We start from the raw sequence: 18,930 nt of genomic DNA, 5'->3' as shown, positions 1-18,930 counted from the left end.
GTGGAAGTGGAATATGATCACGATGGACTTCGTGGTGGGATTGCCTGTGTCGAGGACGTTTGATGCGATTTGGGTCATTGTGGACCGTTTGACTAAGTCTGCGCACTTTCTGGCCATCAAGAAAACTGATGGAGCAGCGGTTATGGCCAAGAAATATGTGAGGGAGATAGTCAGATTGCATGGCGTGCCTGCTAGTATTGTGTCCGATAGAGACTCCAAGTTCATCTCGGTGTTCTGGAAGGCGTTTCAGGCAAAGACGGGCACGAAGGTGCATATGAGTACAGCCTACCATCCTCAGAGGGACGGTCAGTCGGAGAGGACGATCCAAATTTTGGAGGATTTACTGAGGATGTGCATGTTGAATTGGGGTGGTCATTGGGCAGATCATTTGAGCATGGTGGAGTTTGCTTACAACAACAACTACCAGGCGAGTATTGGGGTGGCCCCTTATGAGGCATTGTATGGGAGACCGTGTCGTACACCGTTATGTTGGACTCAGGTGGTGGAGAGGAGCATATATGGTGCGGATTTTATTCAGGAGACCTCGGAGAAGATTCGGGTTTTGAGGCTGAACATGAAGGAGGCTCAGGATCGGCAGAAGAGCTATGCTGATAAGAGGAGGAAGGATCTTGAGTTTCAGGTTGGTGATAGAGTGTACCTCAAGATGGCCATGTTGCGGGCTCCGAACAGGTCATTGACAGAGACTAAGTTGAGTCCGAGGTACATGGGTCTGTTCAGAGTAGTTGAGCGGGTGGGACCAGTGGCATACCGGCTGGAGTTGCCTGAGGTTATGCATGTGTTCCACAAGGTATTTCATGTGTCAATGCTGAGGAAGTCTTCACGAGGGTGATCGGTTGTTGGCTAAGATTCCTGAGGATATTCAGCCCAATATGACCTTGGAGGCGAGACCGTTGAGGGTTGTAACATCCGTGAACCGAAATCCCGGTTTGGGATGTGCATCGGTCGATGCAGCAGAAGCATCAGTCGATGCTGACTCAATTTCGTGCGTTTTGGCTTAAGTCAAACGCTGCATTTTGGTCAAAGGGGAAAGGAAATCCTTAAGTCGTTCTTTTTGTCTCATTAGACGACTTTAGCCGTTTTTGAGAAAAAGAGAAGAGTTAAAGTGTTCTTGAGCGTTCTTGAGGTTTTTGGGAGATTTCAAGCTGTTCCTGTAGAGATTTGTAGCTGGGATCGTTGTAGGAGCTTCTTAGAAGCGTTTCTTCTTGTGCTTGGGTTCAGATTCGTCTTGGCAAAGGTAAGTGCAGGACCATGGCTTATCTAAGCTAGAGAACTCTTTAATCTGCTTGTTGTGTGATGTTAGACTTGTTAGATTGTTGCTATGGACATTAGGAAGCTTTCTTGTGACTTGGGATCGAGTTTTGTGGTTGTAGGAACGAAGATCCGGCGAGAAGCTTCGGGGAAAACATGGTGCTTGACATTGCGTCGGTCGATGCATATCTTGCGTCAGTCGATGCAAATGCGAGGACGGCGCGTAAAACTCTAGGGTTTTCGTGTTATGTTGAGCATGCGTTGCTCGATGCGGATTGGGTATCGGTTGATGCAAGTTACACTTGCATCTGTCGATGTAGCTTCTGCGTCGGTCGATGCATCCCCATGTGGCGTCGGTCGATGCATGTTGGTGTCGGTCGATGCAGTGTCCTGGTTTGTTATTGTTGATTGTTGTTTCATGGTTAGAGATGACTCTATTGCTTGTGTGTATAGCCCAGTAGATGGGAGGATTTCCTTACTGAGTGTTTATAAAATACTCATGCATTGCAATGTGTGTTTGTGGTGCAGGTAAAGGCAAAGTGTGACGTGGAATCAAGGCAATGAAGAGGAGGATGTTCTAGGGACTCGATTGGATGTTTTCTGGCATTGCTAGGTTGCTAGAGTTGAGTCATTAGAAACATTGCTAGGTTGCTGGTTTCATGTTTTCTGATGTTTGGTTATCAGATATGGTTTATGTTATGATATTGGTTATTATTGGACGTTTATTGGTATTGATATTCCGCTGTTGGTTGTGATTGTGGTTAGGTTGCTAGTGGATATGGGACCACTAGTTGTAGTTTATTTATATATTTATTATTTATTATTTATTATTAAAAAAAATGTCGGGGAGTGTCTGTGAGTGACTTCCTGGATGCCATAGCTTAAGGCGGTTGGTCTGATAGCGAGCTAGCGTCGATCGACCCCAATCTTAACCGATGTTGAGTTTTGCCTGGTTTGATGTACTGATTGTGTTTATTTGTTTAGCTTAACAATAGAATCTCAGTTGCTTGTGTGTATAGCCCAGTAGATGGGAGGATGGCCTCACTGAGTGTTTATAACAATACTCATTGATAAGCGGGATTTTCACCCAGGGTATCAATTCCCTATGCAGTTGTAGTACAAAGGGTTATCAATCCAAATGGTTGTTTTATGCTAGCAGGAAGGATGCAATCAGAACAATGCAAGTCAAGCCAAGTAAATAAGGGTTTTGTCTAACAATCCTAAAATAATAAAAGAAAAGAAAAGAATATAAACAAAGAACCACACGACCTAAGCACTCGATGCAAGCATTCGAGTATAGGATCGGGTGGGGTGATCGAGTAAGCAAATGAAGTATGAACAAGTCGAGGGGTTTCTCGAAGCAGGTGATCGTGTACCTGTTCGGGTAAGGGATCGAGTGATGAATGAAATGCAAACAATTAAGATACGAAAGCTTCTAAGGATGGGGTAATCGAATCCTAAGTATTCCTGACTAGTACAGATGTCTTACATGCCTCAAGCAGATATTTTCTAGACAATGAATCTCTAAAATCTTGTTAAAACACTCTCGTGATAGAAACAATCAACCTTGATCACTCCCCTACCCAACTCTCGTTGGAGAAACATGACCAAGCAGGCAATAAGATCCGGTACATTATTATCAGTAAACCCTTTACTCATCTAATCTCTTAGGCTAAGTGAGTAAACATCTAGTATTGGTTGATTCAAGCATCTCATCTACACCTCTCGGTGGTAAAACACCTTAGATCTAATCTCACCCTCTCGGTTTGTTGACAGCATTAAGAACACCAATCTAGAAGGAAATCTATTAAACATATACAATCAAACTAAGACATCCTAACCGATCAAGAACACAAAATCATCTATCCCATCCCTAGAAACTTTACTACACTACTCGGAAATCATAGCAAGAAACATAAAAGCATATATGAATGAAAATTGCATTATAATAAACGGTAGAGTATAGTAGTAAGAATACAAGATAGAAATCTAAAGAAATGATAAAAAGATATGAAACAAATCCTAACAAAAGGTGAAAAGAGTTTGAGTCGCTCAGTTCTCTCTCAGAAGCTCTCGCTCTCTGATTTGAGGGTCTGCGGCGTGCTCGTTTGCGAGGAAGGAGAGGAGGGGTTTATATATGGAAACCTCTTTGACCTAGCTTCCCAGTCCTGCCCGAGGGTCTACTCGATGGGATACACGAGGATAAGGTCGAGTTACTCCTCGGGTAGATCTTCGGGTTGTTCTTCCTGCTCTTGGATCCTCCTTGATCGTGTTGGGGTTCGGACTGTTCTTGCAGCTCGATGGCTCCTTCGAGTACATGCTCGGGTTTGCCCTTGTTTTCCCCCATTTTAGGCTCTTAAGCACCTGTTTTCATCCAAAATATGAAAATGCAAAAATGCAACACCCTAAATGGCCTAAAAGTGAATTCGTACAGTTAATGACCTAAAAATGCTAAGTTAAGGGTGTGAACAATGCAAAATATGGACAAAAAAATGATGCTAAAAACATGTAAATTAAAGAGTTATCACTCATGCATCTCAATATGTGTTTGTGGTGCAGGTAAAGGCAAAGTGTAATCGTGGAATCAAGGCGATGAGGAGGAGGATGTTCTAGAGACTTGATTGATTGTGGTCTAGCTCTTGTTGGGTTGCTAGTGTTGAGTTGATAGAACATTGTAGGATGTTGGAACTTGGTTATTTCATTTTTGGTTATGGATTATTGCATTGTTGGTTATTGGATTGTTATTGTTGGATATCTTATTGGTTTAATGGAATTGTTTTGTTATCTGCTGTTGTTGATTGTTGCTAGGTTGTTAGTGGGTATGAGACCACTAGTGAATTAATATTATTTATAATAAAAAAAACGGGAAGGGTTGTTTCAACATAGAAGGGTTATTATAAGTTTAAAGTGAAGTATATTTATACTAAAGTTTCCACGTATTATAAAATCTATCAGCACTAAGATGTAGGACTGTGAAACTATGGAAAAAAACACTTGTTGAAATTACAGCCATAAACCTTGGCACTAAAAATTGAAATTCACCTTGTTGCTTAGAGTTGGACTCTCTGATTATTTTTTATTTTTTATTTTGCCTCACTACAGCTTAATATATAACCTGTTATTAGAATACATAAAAATTGAAATTTTTATAGAATTTTTTTTTTCGAGTCTTACCAATTACATCCTTTGCATTTCATAATCCTACATGCTTTTTCTTGTTTGGAAGAAGCTGTTTTCTTTGAAATCTTCATTCCCGCATTTGGGCTAAAATCCAATTCTATATATGAATTTTTCAGGCTTCCTTGGTTTAGACTCTTCTGCTTAGGCTTCTCCAACTATGTTAACTTGAAATCTTACACAAAATATATAGTAGTTATCAGTTTATTTAAGTAAGATTTCATAAAGAATAAGTAATTATAAACCAAATGATGAAAGAAATGTTAACATAACACACACTGAAAAAGAAAATATTAATTACAAAAAAGTGATACACAACTAAGAAAATAAAAAGGTAAACAACGATGATGGTATCATATTTTATTTCTATAGTGCTTGAAGTCGGCTACTTAAGTTTTTTTTTTAGGTTTGATAAGAAGGAATCTAGAATATCTTAATTGTGAAATTTTAAATGACACTTTTTTTTTGCCGTAAAAACAAAAATAAAATAAAAAAAATGATACATACATCATTTTAAGATTGATAAATATTTAGGCCGAAATTTATGATCTAACTAATTTAAAAATATTTATAAGATTGGAATATTTGATATTTGTTTGTTAGTAGAGAAATTATATCATTGGAATCAAACAAAATCTTTATAAATGGTAAAACAGTGGTTGTGGAAAAAATCCCTTTTAATTTGTTTGAAATACTCTACTATAATATTTGATTGAAACTCTTCCATAACCAAACATTATTTAGTCTAAAATTTATTTTAATTGTTGATAATAAATGTAAAGTTTGATTTTGTTTTCTATTTTAGTTTTTCCGATAATTTTACGGCAAAGATTTTGTATCAGCAATTTTTTAATTTAGCTCGGCCATTAATATTTTTTCCAATATTATTGTTTTAAGAAATGGATATTGAAGTTGAGATATTATTTATTTAGCTAAATATTTAAATCTTTTAATTTAAAATGTATTGAGAAATTATTTTTGTAGAGATATTATTGTTTTTTTAATAGGTCAGTTTGGCAATATGATATATGATATGGTTTTTGTTTTTTTTTTATCCTTAAAGTGTACTCCCAATTAATAGTATATAGATCATTGTAGTGGAACATATTGTGATCTACTATAAATCTGATATACATTTTTACGATATTTGTATACACTACTTAGCACACAAAATCTGTGGAGATCAAGATTCATATTGTTGGAGACGAAATAGTCGTGGTCGTGGCTAGTTGTCCTCGATGATGAACTAAGAAGCTAACCGAAGCGGAAGACTCGGTTACCAAATTTACACTTCTTCTAATATTTCATTTTGGCTGTATTGTTTTTAGTGTTTAAAACTGTGTGACTCATGTCGTAGCTTTAATTTAGTTTAAAAAAAAAAACAAAACAAAACAGTGGTGGAAAGTAAATAAAACCAAGGGGAAAAATACTGTATATTCTTTAAGCGACCATGTGAATCATATGAACAATGGATAGTAACGTAGAAGAGTTCATAATAGCAAGCAAAAACCCCAAAAGAAAAGAAAATACTAAGTTAAATAATCACATAATCAAGAGGAGTAACTCTAGATTGAGACACTGTTAGGGATCCCTTTCCCAGTAAGCCCACCTTCTCTTGTGTAATCTGTAGTATTCGGGTATAACAGAGTATACGGTATGTTAACCGGTCCGGTCCTGTTCTTCAATCTCTTGTCATTGTTTCTCCTTATGATATTGTTCTCTATCAGCTCCAGTTCTTTCTCAAACCGTCTAAACGCCTCTAAAGCCTCATCATCAGCCGTCCAATTCGGTGATTCCCTCTGCCCTAAGTAGACCTCGTCCGTTGAGTGCATAGACAAGGTCTCTATGATGGAGATCCCAAGAAGAGTCTGTAACTGCGGCGTGATTGTCTTCAAGAATGCTACGTCAATGTCTTCTGCCAGCTCAGCGTACTCAACGGTACCTGGCTCGGGCATAAACCGGCGGCTGACCGTAGGACGGTTAGGGAGAAACCCAGCGTAAGGGTACTGTCCGAAATTGACTGCTGCGTGAAGAGCAGAAGCGATCCAAATGATGATTGTGCAGGATTCGATAAGGTCGTAGCGGGTTTGCATCGATGGCCACCATGATTCGTGTTGTTTGTCGCCGTGGCCTTTGGTTCGGAGCTCGGTCCACCATGATTGGATCTCTGTATCGTTTTGGACGGTTTTGTCATTCTTGTAATAGAATGAGCAGTACTCAGTGACCCACGTTTTGATTGCTGACCAAATCTCTAATCCGTCGACCGCATAAGGGTAATCCTCGATCAAAAGCTTAACACCATTGTCGCTGTTTGGATCTTCCACGGCAAGTCCTCTGCAGAAACAGGGCATTTTAAGGTTACGTCTTACTTGTCACACAAGATTCTAGGTTTACTTATGGCTCAACAATTGTGTAGAAAGAGACTTGATGCTTTACCTTTTGAGGAGATCTTTTGGGAGAGCTTGATCGGTGAAAACCCAATTCTTGTAAATTGAAGAAGACAGTTCCATGGCGTATCGACCAGGGAAGACCGTTCTCTCCAGAATTCCGTCTGAACTTATGAGGACATGTCGCGCCAATGCATTGATGTTCATCGTGTCACGGAAATGAGGATGTAGAAGCTTATAGATCGGATGGACCACACTGAGTTGCCTATTCGACGCTATTATAAACGGTTCAATCACCGCATGAGTCTCCAACCTGCAAAAACCATAAACTGAAATCAAATCTTGATCATTTTCTAGTTAGTTCATAATGTTGTCACCATTTATTTACCAATGGCTTATAAGCTGGTGATAACCGGAATCATTAACCGCAGCGTAAGCCTTTGCAAGCTGCCAAACCGATCCCTCTACTCCTGTCTCTGCTGGTGTGAAAACTTTGCTCACGGATCCATGTGATTCGCCTTGTGCGTGTGGAAGACTCAACTCTATTGCGAGAGGCTTCAGAGTTCCGTCTTCTTGAAGCAACAGAAGGGTTCGAGTCGCGTAGGTTTTAGTGTTTGTTGAGTTTATCCGCGTCAGGTAAGGCATTAATGCATCGTGGTGATCCAATATGTATAGCTTATTCTGTTCCAAAGCCTTTTTTTGATACAAACACAAAACAAAACAAAACCAACTGCAGTTAGCTACAAATGGCTATAAAGCTGTTACTCGTCAAACAAGAAAAAGTATATTATATATACTTACGTCTTGGACATTGAGGCCGTTCATGTATGCTTCTATGTGCTCTTCTCTTATGGAACTATCTTGATTTCCATACTTGGCAGAGTCGAGATTGCTCTTTGGTGGAAACTCCTGCATTATTGTATATTCAAATTATTTAGTAATCAAGCGAGATCAATCGATGAATTTCAATTATTCCAAAGACGAAGTTGAATGATAAGATTTAAACCTGGAGACGACTAATCACCACTGGATTGAGACCAGCCAGCATTTCCCTGGCAAACTCTTCGTCGGTTCTCCAAGCTGATCTACTCTCTGTAATAATGTAAACGATCATATATGTCAAAATCAACAAAATATTTAGGTATGATTGGAATACATAACTGTTTATACGTTACCTTTGAGGATGTCAGGCAAGGGAAATTTCAAGAACCCTTCTCCATCGTTACGGACGAGCTCTCTAAACATCTCCCATGGAATAATGTCACGGAGCTTAGAAATGGTGTGACCATTGGCGAGCTTAATACTACCGTCATAGAGGTGAAAAACGTCTTCAAAGGAGTCAAACTCGTTGATGGTCTTGTCGCAAACAGAGGCGATCTCAGGGACGAGCACTTGAGTCAACGCTTTGAGTGCGTAAGCGAGGAAGTCAGAGAATTTCACATGGCTAAACCGCTCGTCCCTTGGCACGTATATGTTAAGGTTTAGAAATGCCAGTCTGCTCTCGGACTTAGGGTCTGATCAAACAATGACGTATACGTCAAGTAACCATTGAGTTTTGCAATGTATAAATGATCTCAAAAGTTTGAGTTGACTAACCGGCTTTATTAGGTTTACGGCCGGTTTTTCCACGGCGAGGATAAGGCAGCTCAGGTGAACCACCGAGAACCGGACGGACTGAGTTAGGACCTTTCTCCGGAGCACCTAAGTCGTTGTAATAAGCGTAGTCGTAAACTCTGTCCCATTCTTTGAGTTCTCCTCCTTTCTCATTACCTCTTAGATTCATTAGCTCTTCTTCTCTTAGCTCTTTCATTAGCTCAGGTGTCTTACTTGGAAGGTATGCCTTTTTTTTAGTTTATATGAAAAAAGAAAAACTAAAAAGTTAGTAAACTTGTCACTTCATGTATTTACAATTTACATTAATCCATCGGTTTAAATTAAGGTTAAATAGTAAAGATAAAATTAAATTTAGATGTCCTTCCAACCCATCTATTCCTTTTTGACTGTTGACACTATAGTAGAGCCAGTCCCACCCCATTTTATTGTGTAGTAAGCATAAAAAATCAAGAAAAAAAAATATAAATATCAATAACTTAAAAATAGTTGTCGTTATTAAAAAGGATTCTATTATATATTATATATATAAATATATTTGGAATAAAGGCATAGAAGGTGACTTGTAAAGATAATCCGTAAGGTCCGGGTTTCATTCTTTGGTACAAATAATATGTTTTACACACGTACACGAATATTCCAAAACTCTCTTCTATTCAATCAAAATAAATTATTAACACTAAAGATAATGCCATATGGATTAGGATATTTCCTATTACTTTACAGTACACACTACTACTAACATACCACTCACCAGGTCCAGTACCCCTTAATTAATTAACTTAATCCCCTCTACTTATCAGATTAGATTATTTAGAAAGAAATGAGCTGCGGGTTTAAGAATATTTATCACATGGAAAATCTTAGCAATCTAGGATTAGTTATAGAATATAATATATAGAATTCCAAGTCGAATATAAAAGCCATAAAGCTAGTACTTTCAGGTTTAATTAATGTATAATATATTATTACCAAACCCCACTTGTCCCCAATTAGCGTCTTACCTTGTTAGAGAAGAAAAAGCGGTCAGAACGGTATCTATGATTCGGGTAGATCCAAGAATTGCATATGAAATGTATTGGACCGCCTTCGCCTTCCGGACCTTCCGGGAAGCCGCGGAGGGTGAGGGACTTAAGGTAGAATTGGCTATGGTGGTGGTTCTTGATCACAAACGCAGCCGGTGGTCCCATTGACTCGTCCCAATCAAACGTCACTCCAAACGCGGTTTCCTCAGCGGTTACTGACGTTTTTATTTTTGTTACCCATTTCTCCAGATGTGCTGCCTTCCCAAGTTTTCCTCTCTTCTCATTGGCTGATACATAATACCCAAAAGACCAAAATATTATATTTTTTTTTTTTGTCAAAAGGCCAAAATATTATTTTATTTGAAGTAATAAAACACAGAAACTACCAAAAAAAAAAAAAAAAAAAAAANGTATTTGTCACAACATCATGATTTATAACAACAAATGAAACTACTATAGTCACTAGTAATCCTAGTTTCTTCTAAAAATCGATTCTTAGAACAATTAACCAAAGAAGAACAAGACTGATGTAAGAAAAAAACAGAGTAATCCTCTGTTTCATGAATCGAGCTAATAAAAGATGGAAACTTTAGTGATGAAATGGAAAAAAAGAGGATAACTTTTAAGATATGGATCTGAATGCAAATTGTAAACGGGTCGGGTTAAAGAGAGAATGGGTACCTGGGTCGGGTTGGAGAGAGCTGATGAGGTGAAGAGAGACACGACGACCAAGAAGCTCATGGACTCGATCAAGAAGAGAAGCCATGACGTCTTTGAAATCAAGAAGGTTCTTCTTCATCACAACCACTTCTCCTTCTATCTTCATCGTCTTCGTCTTCTTGACATCTTGCTCCATCGTCTTTGTCTTTGTCTTCTTTTTCGTCTTGGGTTTGACGCATAAGATCTCTGCGATGTCGGTGTGGATCATGGCGATATATATTGCAGAATTTTCTCAGAGTGAGGTTGAAGAAAAGGTGAAGAGAGAGAGTAGAGAGATTCTAAGCTTGGGGTATGGTATGAAGCTAGAGAGATATGTGTGAGATTATAAGAATGTTCTTCTTTTTCGCATATTACACAACTCTCTGATGTTAATGTGATATTATATTTATATTGAATCTAAGACTGAACACCAAAGGGTTTTAGTTTTTTTTTCTACAATAAATTATTTATCCACTTTTTAGTAAATATTTTCCCTCAAAATTACACTAAGAAAAAGATAATGAGTTGTATCTGAAAATATAGAATTTAATGTTGTCTATTGTCAGCTAGTGTAATTAGTAACAACAGCTGTTAAAAAGAAAGAATTAGTAACAAAATATTCTACACGCAACTAAATAAATTTTATTTTGTGTTTTCTTTGCAGTTTTTTAAAAATTAAATCTCAATTTTATCTAAATTATTTCAGCTTGTTAATTAGAAAAAAAAATTATTTAGTTGTTTTTGTAAAGTTGAATGTAGTCTTCTAATTTGACGTGGGGTTTTAAAAAAACAAAGAATTTTAAACATAACTAAATTTTGTTTTGAATCAGCCTATACATTTCATATATTAGTTTTAGCCTTTAGGATATACTAATAATAAGACATATAGATTCATTTAACTAGTTTCAATTATAGTAAATGATCAAAACCGAGTAATTATAAATAAACTAATTTTAGTTGGTAGTCTGCAATTTTTTTTGTTTCAATAAATTAATATTTGGTCCGCAATAGTTTTATGAATAAAGCAGTCATATATATTGTACATAGCTAATCGTTTGAGAATCAATTATGTCTATATAAGAATCTTACAACTTAGAAGTTAGAACATACCAACATGATAATCCGTACGGTGCAAATTATATATCTTTACCATCTTTGAAAATTGAATGCTTTTTTCCTAAGTCAAAGTCTTAAAAATTATCTTCTTCACATTGACTCTTAGTTCTAGTCTTCTATACCTACTTCATAAAAAGATCTAACGACGTGGTTATATGTAAAACATATCAAGTTAAGTTTCTTATTATCAACAACATATATTTGATCAAATTATGAGTGCAACTAGTTACCCAATCAAGATACTAATTCAAACTACTAAACTCCATAATTTGGTATTTTTTTGTATGTCAAAACTGTATGTTAAATAAGCTAAGGAAATAGTGTCTATTTGTTCATTGAAATTAATATTTCATATTTCATCAACAATTTTTTATTTTATTTCATATCTTATATATTGGCAATAGGTACAATTCGGTACAAATATATATAGTTATGAAATTGACACATGAATAGTTGTTGACCATCCTACTTTGTAGCCAGCCATCATGAATCAGCTAGGAGCTGCCTTTTCTATTTTAGTATCATCTAGATGGATTTATACATTATTACTAATACAATATTAAATCTACGTACGTATACTTACATATTAGTTTATTCTAACTTAAAAAGTACGTATAGAGTATAAACTATATTTCCATTTTTGTTTCTTTTGCTTTTACGTTTACGTTTGTTTGGTTTGTCTTCCATTCTCTGAAGGTGGAATAAGAAACAAAATATACTATATCCTTTGTCAATATTGGATTAAAGACCATTTGTCAACATTGAACTAAAGACAAAAGAAATAGGAATCAAAAATTAAATCATGTGTATAAGATCCTTTATTTTTGAAATTTTAGTTGAGATCACGTGTTACTCATTTATTTATTTTCAATTGTAAGTTAAAATTAATTTTGTGTTATTCAATCATGAATTTGAATGAGATATTTAGGTTTTAAAATATGTAAGATTTGTTGGTATTATTTTTAAGAATTAATTTGTGTGGATTTGAAAATCTCTGCAGTATACCTTGGATTTTTAAATTCTAATTATTTTCTTATTAATCAATATGAGATTTTATATTAAAAGACTCAGTATACAAGGATTTTAAAATCTATTAAGCATGGTAATGCCAGCATTATGCCAAAGTTTAGAGCATCGTTGACACATATTCAATTCTTTCAATCACTTTCGTATCCAAGTCGTGGAAGTAAAACCAAAAGCAACTGCCTAAAAATTGTTGGATAGAAAAATATTATCGTCAAAGAGAAAACAATGACTGAAGACTCCTTTTTCTTAAATTTTCTATATATCTACATAAAACTATATACTGAAATTTGTTTATATACCAGTTTTCCTTGTTTTCATCCATAACTTAAGCTTCTTCCATCTCCATAATACTTTCAAAACCCAAGAAAAACTTACACGGACAAAGACCTTTATCAGAATATAATTAAGGCCAAAATTTGCCAAAATGTTGACATTACGTGGGAATGGGATATATGTACTTAATATTTAAGGACAATACTATGAAAATTCAATCACGTAAAAACAGTCCCACGATGAAATACAGGAGTACTATTGTTTCTAGATTATAAACAACCTTTCTAGTTTCTAGTTAATTCTTTATTTCAAATATCAATCTTGATAGTCAATTGACTCAGTTCTGAACAAGTCTAGATCGGCAATTTAAAAAAAAAAAAATAAGAAATACACAACTTAATCGTGTTAGCCAATATATAGTGCAGGTGTAAATAAGCTAAGAGAAAATAGATCCTTAATAAATAAGTTGTGTAACTACTATTCTTAGCTAAGAACAATGTCCAATAACTACGCCGCTGGTAGTAAGACCCTTAATAAATTCATTCGATCGAATACTATCATAAAAGACATCATCATTTAACCAATGTTAGTGGAATACATTGAACGAGATTGCCCATTGATATACTCAAATACCATTTACACAACCATCATCAATATAATTAGCACACAATACATTGAACAAGATTGCCAACTAAAATACTCAAAATACACACAGATATCATTACCACTGTTATTACAATACATTGAACCAACTTGCCCATTGAAATACTCAAATACCACAACACAAACATCATTAAATATAATTACCGCTGTCATTAAACTAAGTTTACTCTCCCTGTTTTTTAGGATGTTGTTTTAGTTTCAATCGTATAAATAAAAGTATCTAACTTTTCTACTATAAAAGAAGAAATCATTTACTAGAAATTCAACCAATTTATAATGTGTATCGAAACTTCAAAAAAGAAAACTTATAAAAAATGAAATAAGAAATAACCGCTAAAACCATTTTATAATTAGAGAACAGGGAAAATATAGAACAAGTTTGAAAACTAAAATTCGAATACATAGATCCAACAAGCATTTATTGAATATATAAAGTTAGATAATTATCTAATATTATGATTAAAAAGGACAACGAAATAGTATATGATTAAAAAGAGCAGTAAAGCTAGAGATTAGGAAGAGAGTAGGTGCTTAACCACCATTCCGAAAACATGGTTTGTTTAGTTTCTCTTCTCTAATTGGAGATACTCTTCTTTAACTTGTTAACCGTGTTAGGAATCAACACACGCTTTATTGCATTAAATTAAACGAAAACTCTTCATCTTTTTCTTTCTTTTAGCTGCCCACCAAAGAAATGAATATTCAAGTGAAATGTGGATCACATGTGTTGATTCATGATATAGGGACTGGTGGTTTGAGTTAATTAAGTAGTTGTTTTGCATGATGACTTCTTTTTATAAATTATACTATTCTTTAACTAGAATTTGAGCGGGCTTTAAGATTAATCTGTGGAGCCATGCATTTCTCTCCCTCAAATTCTAGTTAAAGCCCGCTCGGATGAGAAAAAAATTGTAGCAAGAAAATGTGAGTTATGTTTTCAAAATAAAAAGACACTTACTTGGAACGTTCAATCCCCAACTCCTCAAACGATCTCTTGTAGTCAGCCTATATCACAAATATAGCAAGCCAAATAAAATTATGAAGCGTGCTTAGGTATCCTCTCCCGCTCTCCGGATACCAAACTGAACCGATATGCATGTGCATTCAAATGATTTGGATAGATTGCTTATAATCGTGATCTATTAATCCCTTCTCAAATCTCAACCAAACATGATGATTAATGAGTTGATTCTTTTGAGTCCTTGACCCATGTGTTATGACGCACTAATGCACTGTCCAATGAGCCAACCCATGTTGGTAGTAGTAGTACGTACGTAGTAGGTGAGGCACATAGGCAAATTAATAGGATCACCTTTTAGACTCAGGCGAACACTTTTTATAGGTGAAGGCTTAGTTAGAGGCTCTAATTAAAGGGTTACATCATCTCTATGTAAATCCGGTAAAACAATTTGTCGTAGTAGAGAAAAAAACTCTAAAACTGCAATTACAAAAGCAGTTGTAATTATTGTATATACCTTGGAGATAGGGGAATGCATGTGGTGGGACAATGGTCTTGTCCTCCTTACACATGGCTTATTTTCACCTAAAACAAAATTTTGTCTTTTCTTAGAGTGAAAATAATTTAGAAAAATCATGTTACTGTGTTTGAGAAAAAGTAAAAAAAAAAAGAGGAGTTTTGCCATTTTTTTTTCTTTTAATTTTACCACCTAAAATATATATAGCAGGTGTAAGTACATTGTTAATCTAAATTCCACATAACTTGGTTATCTATCTAAAAAAAAGTGGTTTCTTTAGTAGTTCGCAAAAAAGAATATTATATTTGCCTTGTTAAAGGAATTTTCGCTGGCATGGAATGAGATATATTTTTGAAACTAATACGAATTTCTAATTTTTTTTTGACAAATTCATATATTATTTTGAAGACAAATATATATAAGGATATTTAATCGGAGATATTATTTAGACAAAAAAACATTTAAAAAAAAAATAGGTATATTCGGTATACTGTAAGTGGGCCAGGAACAACGAGACATATAATAGTCTGAGCCCACAAAGTTTAATTAGTGGACCGCTGACTCTTTTGGAGTTTGCCAAGTGAGCCCCATTTAAGTTTTCAGAGATTTCGAAATTGAACCCCATACGTTTTAATTATTACCCTAACGGACCCTCACTTTTGATATTGTAGTCCTTGTCATAGACTCCATAATAAACTTAGAAATGTATCCAAAAAAAAACTTGTAAAAGTAAGACAATAATAGGACAATGAAAAGATCGAGAGTATTTGAAGAGCAGATAATCCAAATTCTTGAGATGGTTTTTTAAAAAGTAAAATTATATTGAGGTTTACTTTCATTGTATATAGACTTTATAAACACATTCCTACATAGTAACTGTGAAGAAGACATTCCAAATGGTATTGCCTTAATTTTAACACCATGTCCTCAAAACTTTCAAATGTTTCATTACGAGTGGTAGACTTTTTCCATCCACCGGTAACTTAATTGTTTACAAAGAAACGGACAAAAAGATTTGAACATAGAAAAAAAAAAAACATGTGGTGAATGTTATTAACATATAGAAAAAGGAAAAAGTCAAAAACAGAAAAAGAAAGAAAAGGTTAAAAGTGAAATAAAAGAGAGCTAAGTTGGCAAATCTTGTAAGTTTGCACGCGTGGGCCCTTAACCATATGTCACTACAAATTTGTTTTACTGCTGCATTGCATCTGATACAACTAGAACAATCATAACAAATTCATAAAATACTGTTTCATGCTTAACATTAAACAACCCAAACTACACATGTTTTAAGTTTTTTTTCACTGTTCGCTCTTCGCTGGCCTGCTTCTCCCACATTTTATTTTTTGGTTACCTACCTAAAAGAGTAAAAGCACTAAACAAAAAACTCAAACCTCCCCGAGAAGAATGAATAAATTTTTTCTTAAATTAGAACTTCGTGACTTTTTTTTGTTCTTTTTTTTTTGGAAATGAAACCGTAGGTTCCTGTCAGAATAATATAAACACTAAATTGTACACAATGCTTTTAAAAAGCACCACCAACTCCAAAAAATTGTCATCCCTCGTGGGTGTTCTGTTCCGTCTACATTTCTCCGACTCCAAAGTCCTTTTCTTTCTTCTCGCCAGCGCAAGCTATATATAACCGGAACTTCCCAACCCCCATTCAGAGTCTTTCAAGTTAGCAAATGGGTTTTAAAGGTCTTTCACTCACCCGCTTGTTGCTTTTGATTAACGGGTTTCACCTGAACAGCAGAGGGAACCGCATGCACATCCGGGAACCCTGGAGGCGTCTTCCCCATACCACCTCCTTTCATGTTATTGGCAGCTGCTGCAGCCGCGATGGCTTTCGCTGGATCCGAAGTTGCTGTAACGGCTCCTGTGACTGGAAGACATGTGGCTGCACCAGCAGGTGCTGAACCTGACTGTTGCTGATGTCTTTGAATGTAATACCCACCAGAAGGAGATATAGTGATCTGTTGCTGTTGATGTTGATGTTGGGCTTGCATATAAGGGTTCGAGAAGAAAAGCTGTGCTTGCTGCTGCAACCCATGCTTTGGCAACTGCTGCTGTTGTTGCAACTTGGATCCAGAGCTCGTGGTGGGGTTTCCGAGAACAGAAGGACCGTTATTCCTTCCACCAGTAGATGACGCTACGGATGCAGACTGCAAGTTCTTAGACTGCTGAGATGATGAATGAGTAGTAGATGAAGCTTGTCCAGCTTTATTCGCCCCCGAAGAAGCGGAAGCAGTTGTTCTTGGGCTTCCACTGGCGTTTTTGGAGACAGAAGACGTTGAAGGCGACCCAACTATCATTGGTGGAGACGGAGCCTGGTGGTTGGTACCTCCTTGCACCTGCTGCATTGGTNTATATAACCGGAACTTCCCAACCCCCATTCAGAGTCTTTCAAGTTAGCAAATGGGTTTTAAAGGTCTTTCACTCACCCGCTTGTTGCTTTTGATTAACGGGTTTCACCTGAACAGCAGAGGGAACCGCATGCACATCCGGGAACCCTGGAGGCGTCTTCCCCATACCACCTCCTTTCATGTTATTGGCAGCTGCTGCAGCCGCGATGGCTTTCGCTGGATCCGAAGTTGCTGTAACGGCTCCTGTGACTGGAAGACATGTGGCTGCACCAGCAGGTGCTGAACCTGACTGTTGCTGATGTCTTTGAATGTAATACCCACCAGAAGGAGATATAGTGATCTGTTGCTGTTGATGTTGATGTTGGGCTTGCATATAAGGGTTCGAGAAGAAAAGCTGTGCTTGCTGCTGCAACCCATGCTTTGGCAACTGCTGCTGCTGTTGTTGCAACTTGGATCCAGAGCTCGTGGTTGGGTTTCCGAGAACAGAAGGACCGTTATTCCTTCCACCAGCAGATGACGCCACGGATGCAGACTGCAAGTTCTTAGACTGCTGAGATGATGAATGAGTAGTAGATGAAGCTTGTCCAGCTTTATTCGCCCCCGAAGAAGCGGAAGCAGTTGTTCTTGGGCTTCCACTGGCGTTTTTGGAGACAGAAGACGTTGAAGGCGACCCAACTATCATTGGTGGAGACGGAGCCTGGTGGTTTGTACCTCCTTGCACCTGCTGCATTGGTGAACCAGAACCCATTGGTTTTGAGTTTGCTGCAAAAGATATCTGCGATTGCTGGGGACGGCTTTGCTGTTTATGCGAGACGTTTCTAAGGGACGATGCAGCAGCAACTGATGATGATGGTGACAGAATCGAAGGAGACTGAGCTTGGGAAGTATTTGATGTCCTGGGTGAATTGTTTTTCCACTGAGAAGACTGCACCTGATTGTTGCTCGACTGGACAAGGTTCTGGGGGAACCCTGAATTAGCATTTGCAAACTTGGTGGTTCCTGCAGGTGACGTGGTGATATTGTGATCAGGGAAACCACTCCCATTACTTGCCACGGGCCCTTTGGTTCTGGCAGCAGAAGCAGCGACTGAAGTTGCATACCGCTGCTGCTTCTGGAGATACATGGTATAAGGTTGCTGCGACTGACTCCGTTGCATATGCTGCTGCTGTTGCTGTTGTTGTTGTTGTAGTTGTTGCTGGTGATGATGATGAGATGTGGTCATAGAACCCGAACTCTGTGGCAGAGCAGAACCAAGGTTGAGCAAACGGGATGAGCTATCTACAATGCTACCACTCGTGACAGCAGACACAGATGCATCAGCTAAATCGTGTTTGTTAGAGAAAGCAATCGACTGCCCACCATTCCCACCACTTATTTTCCCTGTTGTTCCTCCTGTCTTCCTTTGTTCCTCTGTGGTATTAGCAGCAGGACCAACAGACCCAGATTTTCCATCTTCTAGAGAAGCACTGTAGTTTATTTTCTGTTGAGCTGCTTGAGCAACTGCCATCATCTGATAACCTTGCCTCGCNTTGTTGCAACTTGGATCCAGAGCTCGTGGTTGGGTTTCCGAGAACAGAAGGACCGTTATTCCTTCCACCAGCAGATGACGCCACTGCTGCAGACTGCAAGTTCTTAGACTGCTGAGATGATGAATGAGTAGTAGATGAAGCTTGTCCAGCTTTATTCGCCCCCGAAGAAGCGGAAGCAGTTGTTCTTGGGCTTCCACTGGCGTTTTTGGAGACAGAAGACGTTGAAGGCGACCCAACTATCATTGGTGGAGACGGAGCCTGGTGGTTGGTACCTCCTTGCACCTGCTGCATTGGTGAACCAGAACCCATTGGTTTTG

General features: G+C 37.3%; 2 protein-coding genes across 3 annotated transcripts in view; both read right to left on the bottom strand.

The window, feature by feature from the left end:
• On the bottom strand, positions 5,852–10,555 carry LOC104746689 (linoleate 9S-lipoxygenase 5, chloroplastic-like). Its single transcript, XM_010468217.2, has 9 exons — positions 10,151–10,555; positions 9,449–9,756; positions 8,430–8,673; positions 8,009–8,347; positions 7,840–7,925; positions 7,635–7,742; positions 7,222–7,526; positions 6,883–7,146; positions 5,852–6,780 (listed from the first exon to the last, which is right to left on the bottom strand). The coding sequence occupies exons 1-9, from the start codon at positions 10,395–10,397 to the stop codon at positions 6,012–6,014; spliced, it is 2,670 nt and encodes an 889-aa protein (XP_010466519.1). The 5' UTR covers positions 10,398–10,555; the 3' UTR covers positions 5,852–6,011.
• The window catches only part of LOC104746688 (protein TIME FOR COFFEE), a 7,905-nt gene continuing 5,399 nt past the window's right edge, over positions 16,425–18,930 (bottom strand). For both annotated transcript variants that reach the window (XM_019237108.1, XM_010468216.2), the window contains exons 13-14: positions 17,256–18,635; positions 16,425–16,528 (exon numbers count right to left, since the gene is read on the bottom strand). In XM_019237108.1, coding sequence (XP_019092653.1) covers positions 16,425–16,528; positions 17,256–18,635 — 1,484 coding nt within the window. The remainder of the gene's footprint in view (positions 16,529–17,255; positions 18,636–18,930) is intronic.

This window comes from Camelina sativa, chromosome 15 (genome assembly GCF_000633955.1).
Source record: "Camelina sativa cultivar DH55 chromosome 15, Cs, whole genome shotgun sequence".
Lineage (NCBI taxonomy): Eukaryota > Viridiplantae > Streptophyta > Magnoliopsida > Brassicales > Brassicaceae > Camelina > Camelina sativa.
The sequence above is the reverse complement of the archived record's forward strand: the minus strand, read 5'-3'. Positions and strand labels throughout refer to the sequence as shown.